This window comes from Eubalaena glacialis, chromosome 8 (genome assembly GCF_028564815.1).
Source record: "Eubalaena glacialis isolate mEubGla1 chromosome 8, mEubGla1.1.hap2.+ XY, whole genome shotgun sequence".
NCBI classification, from domain to species: Eukaryota; Metazoa; Chordata; class Mammalia; order Artiodactyla; family Balaenidae; genus Eubalaena; species Eubalaena glacialis.
In genome coordinates, this window is record NC_083723.1 from 101,353,132 (window position 1) to 101,362,644 (window position 9,513).

Consider the following 9,513-nt stretch of genomic DNA (forward strand, 5'->3'; position numbering starts at 1 on the left):
CATTTCCAACGTGCTTCAGGATTACCCTATCAGAAAACAGTGAATTTTAGCAGTGGTTCTCAAACTGTGATATAAGTTAGAGACTTCTATTAAGCTTGTTAAAAATAGAAATGTCCAAGTTCTGCCTCAGACCCAATGAATTTGAATATTATCTAGGAATTTGGCCTAGCCATATGCATTTGTAATAATCTCCCCAATAATTCCAATGCATACCTAAACTTGAGACCCCTTCTTGCTCCATAACATACTACTAGGAGGTCCCCTGACTTCCCAAGCTGTTTCATACCTCTCATCAACCTGGGGGGTAGTCGGCCCTCCAAATCTCTGGACATGGAGGGCTGACTGCAAGGGACTTGAGCACCCGATGACGACTATACCTACTAATCTTAAGTGTTCAGGTATTGACCATTCTAAAAAGCGTTTACTCATCCTCTCTGCTGATCTCCTAAACCTTTATAAAAATAATAGCATCCACACATATAGTCCTTCTAATCTACACAACCACCCCAAGAGATAGTATCCCTATTTCAGAAAAGAGAAAACCAATTCTAGGACAGGGGGCTTAAGAAACTTGTCCAAAGTGACCATATGAGTTTAAACCCTGGTCTGCTGATTACAAAGCCAGGATACAGGATTTTCCATTGTGACGTGCAGCCTCTCGCACATCGCTCTTAAGTACTGACGTACTCATCAGTTTACACATTTGTTTCTCTGTTTAGATATAGTAAGCTCTCTTAGCGTAAGCATCAACCCTGATTTTGACCTCAACATTTAGCTACTCAATACATATTTGTTGAGTGAAAGAAGGAATGAAACTCCTTGAGAGCTGGGACTACAACTACTCCCGCTTCAGTTCCTGAATTCTTAGACAGAGCTCTGAATACATCTTGCTAAACAAATCTGGTCTGACCTATAAATCTCATTGCTTCATTTTTTTTTTTTAATGAGACAATGTATTTCAGTATTGTACGAAAACTGCATAGTCAGCAAAGAAAAAAAAAGGATTGTTCCAGAAAATTAACATATCATTCTTTACTCTGTAATAATTGGAGACTTCAAATATTAAAGTTAATCTCCGCAACCATTTCACACCACAAGAGAAGGTAACTACAACAGTGTGGTTTTAAATGACAGAAATTCATTCTCTATCGCTGTATTCTTCCACATCAGTCATTTTTTTGAAACCAGTGAACATTACAGGTAAGCACAGAGCAATTAGTCAGTATACTTGGGTATAAATGTAATGTCCTTCCTGCTTGAAGTTAATGTGTCTGGTAGGTAACACACGGTACAACTACTTGCTTTCTGATACAGATTACACAACAAAAGTAGTAAACCCGCAAACTTTAAAATAATGTCACTTTTAAAGTACTGAAGATTTTCCTAAGTTGAAAATATTCAAAAATTAGTGCTGCTGTAAGAGTCTTACACTTTAATTATATCAGTTTCTGATGAAAAATAGAAGTTATTATTCCTTTCATACCACTTTTAAATAAGTCAATAACAAGTAAGAAAAAAACTCTTCTAAAACAACATGCTGTAGTGGAAAGTACAACAGAGTAGGCATCAGGAGTCCTAGTTTTCTAGTTCTGGTTACATTACTAAATTGCTGTGTGACTTCGGGCTCACTGGCTCAGTTTTCTCATTGGTTTAAAAAGTGTGTGTGGGAAGTAAAGGGCCTGACTGTCCTTACAGTTGTTTCCCCCAGTTCTCATTTTAAGCCACCCCCCTCATTTTATTCTTCTAATCAGGTCTAACTTCTGAAATCTGAAACACATCTGAACTGAATGTAATGATTCAATCTCCTACTGGATGGCACAGGATACAAAGGGTAAACTCCTAGAAAGTTAACAATTAATCTGGTAACTTCCCAGAACCTGTCTAATCCTAACTTCTCAAACAGACAGGTATAGTCTGGTTTGACACATTTAGCAGTACTAAGAAAAGCTGTAAAAGGTACAGCCCTGTTGGCATTTCCCTCGATGCTTCCCGGGTTCCAGTGGCACATACTCCGCAGGTGTTAAGCAGTAAAGGGGGGAGAAGGGGACCCAAACAGCGTTCCAACAAACTCAACCACAGTTCAACTCAGCCAGCGCAGTAAGATGCAGCCTAACGAGGCCTACCCCGCAGAGCAGAATCTCCCCACCCGCATAAGTGCCAGCAGCCAATGTAATGAACGCTTCCGTCAACAACACACATTCCCCTTCCCACAGCAGAGCAGCTCGCTCCCAACCGGCCATCGGGGCTTGGACCAGGCCGCGCTGCACCAACCTAAGAACCATTCTCAGACCCCCAAAGGCCAAGAACTGCTGGAGACTGCGGTTCCTCTGCGCTTGGTGTGGAAGAGTAACATCTCCCACCAATGGAAAGAAAGAAAGAAAGAAAAAACAACAAAAAAAACCCCAAAAAACAAAAAAACCAAGAAACAGTAGAGAGGAGAGAAAAACCAGGCCTGGGCGAGACTGCTGGAGAAATAAACCTCGCTTCTCTGCAATGGGAAGCAGTAGCATTTCCTGCCCTCGTTCTGAACAGACGCACTCGACTTCATTCCCTCCTGAGATCCTCAAAGGAGATTAAAAAAACACCTTATGGTCCGATTCATTCATATTTGGGCCTCGGTCCCCGACCGACCCACTCCTGAAACCTCTGGCATTGTGAAGGAAGGCGCCCCCAGATCGGCTGTAGGAGGAGAAGCGAGGGCCAGTCCAGGGGCCCAGTTACTAAGATCAAGCAGCTCGTGCAAGAAGAAAATCCCCGTGAGGCCTGACAGTAAAGTCTGAGTCAGCAGCAAGGGCACGGACCCGGGTCCGGCCGAGCAGGGCTCCAGGGCAGGCCTGCGGAGGTGACACTTCCCTGCTTGCTCCCCGAGCAGGTCCGGGAGGCGGCGTCCGGCCGCGCCGGCCCGCACCCAGGAAGCCGGGCCGGAGGGCCGACGCGGGGCCGGGGCCGGCGGGAGGCCTGGCCGGCAGCACCACCGCCCCCCCGCGCCGCTCCCGCCTCCTTCCCCACTCCCACTTCCCGGCCCTCCAGCCCGGGCCCGTGAGGTAAGGTCGGGGGCGGCGACGCGGGTCTCGGCCACTGACCACACATTTCTTGCCCAGGAAGGTGAAGAGGGACTCGTTCTCCTGCGGGGTGAGCAGCAGGGACCCCACGTTGGTGACCCTCCGCGGCGGCGGCGGCTGCTGCTGGCCGGAGCTCATGGTTTCGCCGGCGGGGTAGGGAGGCCAGGGCCGTCTCCTCCAGCGAGTGGGCGAGCGCTCGTCCCCTTTCTCGGTGACAGGGGCGGGAGGAGGGTAATCAGAGGCGCAGCATCTCGCAGCTCCGCCGGCGCGGGGAGGAGGCCACGGGAAGGAGGAGTCGACGGCGGGCCGCGCTGAGAAAGGGAAGCTCCCAGCTCCGGCCGGGCCAGTCTCTGGCCGGAGGCTCGTTGTCTTCGCACTCCGGCGACTGCGCTAAACTCCCAACTCCTCCTCCAATCCTCCTTCCGCGGCAGCGGCGGCGGCGGCGGCCGCACAATCCAACATGGCAGCGGGGACGGGCGAGACCACAGAACGCAAGACGCGGGGGAGCGCGCCGGAAACGCGCGTCTGCGGCCCCGGGAGGACCCCCCCCCCCACCAACGCCGCGCCGGACGGAGGCCACGCCCCCTTCCGGCAGAGGGGCGGCCGGATGCGGGGCTGCGGCTCAGGCGCGGGGTCTCGTGTCTAGGCTCTTTTCTTGGGTGTTTTCCGGCGGCAGAGGCCTGGACGGAGGAGGCGTCTGGTCTCCGTGGCCGAGCTGCCCGTCTCTCTTCTGCGGACGCACACCTTTGCGGAGCTTCAGTGCATACCCAGGTCATCCTCCACGGACGAGGTCGCATTTCTGGGGCGCGACAGCCGGACGTTCACACCGCTTGTCAGAAAGGTCTGGAATCTGGAGACGGAAAATGGGAGAAGGGACGCGCTCCCCCGTGCTCCTCGCTGGTTCCGTGAGAGCCGCAGGTGCCTACGGTTTCTCAGAGTTTGTCCAGACTTCAGCAGTGGGAGTGGGAGTGGAGGACCAGGTCTCTCCCAGGATTCTGAAACAGAGATCTTGCTGATGGATGTTCCGAGAAAGCACACGCACTTAGAAAAGATTTCTACTGCCCGCTGGTGTGTCTCGTAGGACAAATATATTTGTAACATTTCAGTTCAGCCTCTTTTCTCGAAGGGTCCTCCACACATTTTTTACCCCCTGTTTTGTGAATTGAAAAATATTTCTTTTCTCCCCCATCTCGTCTTTTTCTTTCTCTCAAACCCCAAAGACCTTGTGTTCTTTTTATCCAAAATGAATGTGCCCATTTTGGGGTGTCACCCAGGGAAATACATATTGTGATTTAATCCTTAGAACTAATAAATCTCAGGAGTTTTGTTTTTTTTTTTGTATACCTCAGAATACTGAAAGCCACCTAGGATAACCCCCTTTGTTCAGTAAATTAAATACTAGACAGCTGTATTAAAACGAAGTTTTGGAATATGTAAATGATAAATAATACCCACTGCTGTGAATTATAAATAAGCATCTCCACTTCAAACAAATTAGCATTTATTGCATAAACTTTACCATCATGTTTGCTTGCTATTCAGTTAAAATAAATGAGTTACCTATATTAAACTCAGGACATCTATCCTTTACCAAATGAAATTTGGTAAAACTATTTGATTTTAATATTTCTGAAAGCTCCCAGTACAAATCTTGGATGTACTAAACAGATTGCTAAACCATTATCAATGCACTTTAAAAATGTAAAAAATTTAAATGAAAGCTCCTTTAATGAAATTAGTTAAGTAGTAATAAATCTAAAAGGAAAATGAGATGATATAGTCCTAGGAGTCCTCACTTAAAATACGGACATTTCAAGGTTAACCTTGATTAACAATGTTAGGGAAAAAAGTGATTTTCAAAAAGGCAGACTTTTTGTAAAATAATTAGGTTTAGAAAGGCAGTAGTAAAAATATAAACCAGGAGTTGCCCCTGAATTTCAGAGCTAACAAAATAAACTTAGCAGCTGAATCAGTTTGTCTCTTGTATCAAAAGTGAGATTCCTATATATCAAAGCCACAGTGATAGTGGAAAGCATTACCAACTCTTGAGAAGTAGAGATTAGATCCGTAATATTTTCAAATCTGTGAACCAGGATAGTAACAGAAGTATAGGCTTCAGATAGGCCTAAGTTGGAGTTCTTGTTCTGTCATTCTAACCTTATGGACTTTGGCCAAGTTGCTATTCTGAGTTTGTTTCCTCATCCATAAAGTGAAAATAATTTCTGTTTAATAAAGGTGTAGCATAAACAGATAATTAAACATACTTCAAAGTTACAAAATTTACCAAGATAACGTGTAAAATACCTGATACAGAGTGGTTACTCAAATACTATTTGTCCTGTCATTGACCATCCTTGCCTGTGGTCTGCTCTGCCTTCCCTTAGCTAAGGGAACAAGCGTTGAGCTGAAATGTGTATTTTTACCTTGGTCGTATCTAAGCATGCTACTTTGAAAATTGTCCTTCGTAGTTGGGACTCTATGTAGTTCTTCAGATAGATAGTGGTGAATTTGGGGCATAATTTCTTTGTTAGCAGAATTTCTAGTTAGGCTATATGTGATGTCACATAGGTTTATGTGTCCCAGTATGCTGAAATTACAAAACTTTTTGAAACTATCAATCTAGAGACAGAATCATATTAATTTCTAATTAATAAAAACTGAAAGATAGCAATTTTTATGCCAGAATGCCAGCTTTTAAACGTTGCAGACTACCAAACTATTTTGAAGATGGGAGAGAGAGATGTGGAAAAGGACTGTGAAAAAAGAAGCTATAGGAAGACAGTTGAATGGACGGTAGCTATGAGTTGAAGAATCTGTCCCGTGCTGACAACTATTGGGTTCCAATCCTTTCACAACCTGTTGTTAGTCTAGACTATTTATGTTTTAATTGATTTTTTTTCTTTCAGGAGATTTTCAACAACTTATCTATTTCTAAATGCAATTTTCTGACTCTTTTGCCCTTGTTCTTTTTTCTTTAGAAATGAGGATGGAAAGTTATAATGACCATAGGCTTTTGTCTCAAGCCCAAAACATGTCTTTAACTTTTCCTCAAAAAAATTTTTTTTTAACTTTTCCTCAAAATTTTAAGTATGGTTTTGTCCACAAAATTGCAATTTAAGTTCTTATTTTCTACCCCTTCATTGTCGTTTTTGCTTTTCTCTAGGCATTTTCCAACTTTTTGTTCTTAAAATGTGGGAAATGTAAGCGTGGACATTGCATTGGCAATAGGACTTCCTTACTCTCATGAACATGTGAACAAGCAGTATTTGGATTTTCTGCCTTACCATGCATATAAGGATTCTATTTTTCCACGTTCATCCTGAGACCAAGCAGTACCAGCTGTATTTGTTTGAAAAGTTTTAGCAAGTCCCCTTCTTCCTTTGATTCTTGAGAGCATATCCTTTATTTGGCAGAACACAAGACATCTTTCTCTCTGTTTTCTTTGGCAAGTTATTTTCTTATCTCAAATTCTTTTTACCCAGTTTGAGAGACTGGATTTGATCCAGGAAATAAGAAGGATTCTGTTTCCCTTCAACTAAGTATCTTGAAGTGTGTAAGCTAGGTGAAGAAGACTGTAGGGATTCTATCTTGCTGTAGGTATAAAATGCATAAGCTGTCTTAAAATGTCTATGGATATCACTAAGAATAAGGCAATTCATGTTTAATTTTTCCAATTTGACTTTCCTTGACTCACTTAGAATCTATTTTAGGTCTTTTATTTTCTTCTTTCTTTGCTATAATCCTTTAAGGTAAAGTCCTCATTTTAACAGAAAACATTAGGGTAGCTTATTTATGGAAACGAAGGCATTTTTTTTCAGATGCGTTCCCTGCCATTATTGTTATACTTTGCCAATTTCTCCTGTCCTGGTGCTCTGTTAATCCAGTTTTCTCCTTTACAAATATCATTGTTTATGTACTGTTACAAGTCCTCTGAAACACCCTGTTCCCCTTGCTAATGTTAATCATTTAAAAATGGAATGGCACCCTTCCTTGTAGGGGAATGTAGAGGTAGCTGCACACAGGGATCTGTGACATTCAGCAGCCACTGTAGTCATAATTACCAATCCTGACGTGCTGGTTTCCCATGGCAGAGCTGAGTTGTAGAGACAGAACAACAGCAAACCTGGCTGCTGCAGGAGTGGTGAATGTCGCTTCCCGCACGCAACCTCCAAATGCCATGGGTTTAGAATATTCACCTTGTAAAATATTTCTGCACGTTTATGTGAATGTTGCATATAGAAGTGTTTAAGAGAATTTGTCCTTGTCCTCCCAAGTTAAATGTTTTATTTTTCATCAACTAAAATCTTGAAAAGTAAGCTAGCAAACGATATTCCACTCCCTCTCCCTTTTAAATTCATTTTGAGTACAAGCCTCTCTGGGGCTTACTTTTTTAGAAATAGACAACTTATTTACAACCCATTCTGATTTTTTATTGTTATTAGTGGAAAACTGAATTCTTAATTGTGCTAGTGAATTACCAGTGATAGTTACTACCACTATATGGCCACTACCACTAGTCTCCACATACCTAATACATACCTTTATTCAAGAAATTATTTGAAGTATGTATGTTATAGTTCCCAGGATGCTGCTTACTGGTTTTTTTTTTTCTTTTCCACTGCTCTTTAACTTTAATGAATACTCAATGGTTCTCAGTTGGATTATTCCAGATGAGAGAGGGAAAACGTTGGCTTCTTTATTATAGTGTGCTCAAGGTCAATCTACCTTATGGATGAGTAGGCAGTTTGGATACTTATGATGATCTGACGATGTCATGAGTCTCCATGGATTACCTCACTGAAAGTATTGAGGTGAAGGATGTGGACTCTTCTACCATATAACTTTTCTGTTGTAATTTTGATCAAGTTTGTTATTTCTATTTCAGTAATTTTTGTGTTCATTTTTATTACTCTTCTTCAGGTTTATTAGTAGTTCATTTTCCATTTCAGAGTTGAAATCTAGGCTTATGTATTTTTTTTTAATTGAGATATAATTAACATATAACATTATGTTAGTTTCAGGTGTACAACATAATTCAATATTTGTACATATTGCAAAATACATAGAAGTTTTTAAAAATCAATTTTTAGCTTTATTAAAAATGATGCAGTCACATGATTTAAAAAATAAAATGATACTACAAAGCTTATAACAACAGCATAACCCAGAAGCTCCATGCTTCCTTCTCTACCCCCATTTACTCCCCCCCCAGAGTCATCCTCCACTCTGAACTGTTTCTTTTGGTATTTACATTACAATATTTACATTCCTGTAGGGCTTTAACTTTGTTGGGTTTATTTTCCCCTCGATGATTTCTTCAAATTTTCTTTTGTTTAATTGGTTCATTTCTCCAGTATTCTTTAACTGTAAAATCCCTCCCCATACTCTTTTCCAGATAATCAAATGTATCAGGAATCTATTAGATGTACTTATGTTGTGTTTGTTTGTTTGTTTTAATCAGAGACCTGTCTCCCAGGGCCCTCCACTTAATCTAGACTGTTGCTCTCTTGACTGCATGACTGTTGTCTGGGATTTCCTTTCACCTCTTTTGTGTTGGGCTCTCTGATTCTTGGATCCTATGTTAACTCTCTTGGTTTTTCCCTTGTTTGGGTAGCATGTATTCATTAGTGACTTCCCTAGACAAATATATGTAAAAAGTAAAATTTTTGAGACCTGCACATCAGATGTCTTATTCTAATCTCACAAGTGGCTGATAGTTTAACAGGGTCTAGAATTTCAGATTGAAAATCACTATCCTTCAGAATTTGAAGGTGTTATTCCATTGATTTCTAATTTTAACATTGCTGTTCGAATATGATGTTATTCTGATGCTGGTCGTTTGTGTGTGGCTATTGTCTCTAGAAGTTTTTAGGATCTTCTGTTTGCTCATGGAATTTTGAAATTTGATGATATACCAACAGTGGGATCTTTTAACATTTATTGTATTAAATGGGTATTTCAAATGCCCTTTCTATCTAAAAACTCATGTCCTTCAGTACTGGAAAGTTTTCTTGTGTCACTGTCTCATCATTTTCTCCACTCAGTTTTTTTCTTCTCTTTCTGAAATACCTGTTGGTCATATGTTAGGCCTCCTGATTCATTCTCTATGCAACTAGGAACTACACCCAAGTTTCACTCTGGAACTGCTGCAGTGAACTGTGATCTGTTGTCCTCTCTGGAGAGACACCGTAAATCCAATGCCAAAGTTGAGAACTCGAAACTGGAACTCTTCTGGGTTTCTAAAAGCCGTATATTTCTGCTGCCACCTTTACCAGAATGGATTCCTTGTGCCACCTGCTTCTTTATGTGCTTTGAAGTCACAGTTGCCCATGAGTTGTCTGTTTAGAGAAAAGTCACAAAGCTGTGCCCTAGCTGGAAGAGAGCCTGAGATTTCAGGTTCAGCTTTAGGGATCTGCAGATTCATAAGGTCAGAAACTCCCTGAACATAGGA

The 9,513-nt window shown here is 42.0% G+C and overlaps 1 protein-coding gene across 2 annotated transcripts in view; it reads right to left on the bottom strand.

Moving 5' to 3' along the window:
• Positions 1-3,605, bottom strand: part of WASL (WASP like actin nucleation promoting factor) — a 65,281-nt gene extending 61,676 nt beyond the window's left edge. For both annotated transcript variants that reach the window (XM_061198695.1, XM_061198694.1), the window contains exon 1: positions 3,084-3,605. In XM_061198695.1, coding sequence (XP_061054678.1) covers positions 3,084-3,200 — 117 coding nt within the window. In that variant the 5' untranslated portion in view covers positions 3,201-3,605. The remainder of the gene's footprint in view (positions 1-3,083) is intronic.
• Positions 3,606-9,513: the final 5,908 nt, after the last annotated feature.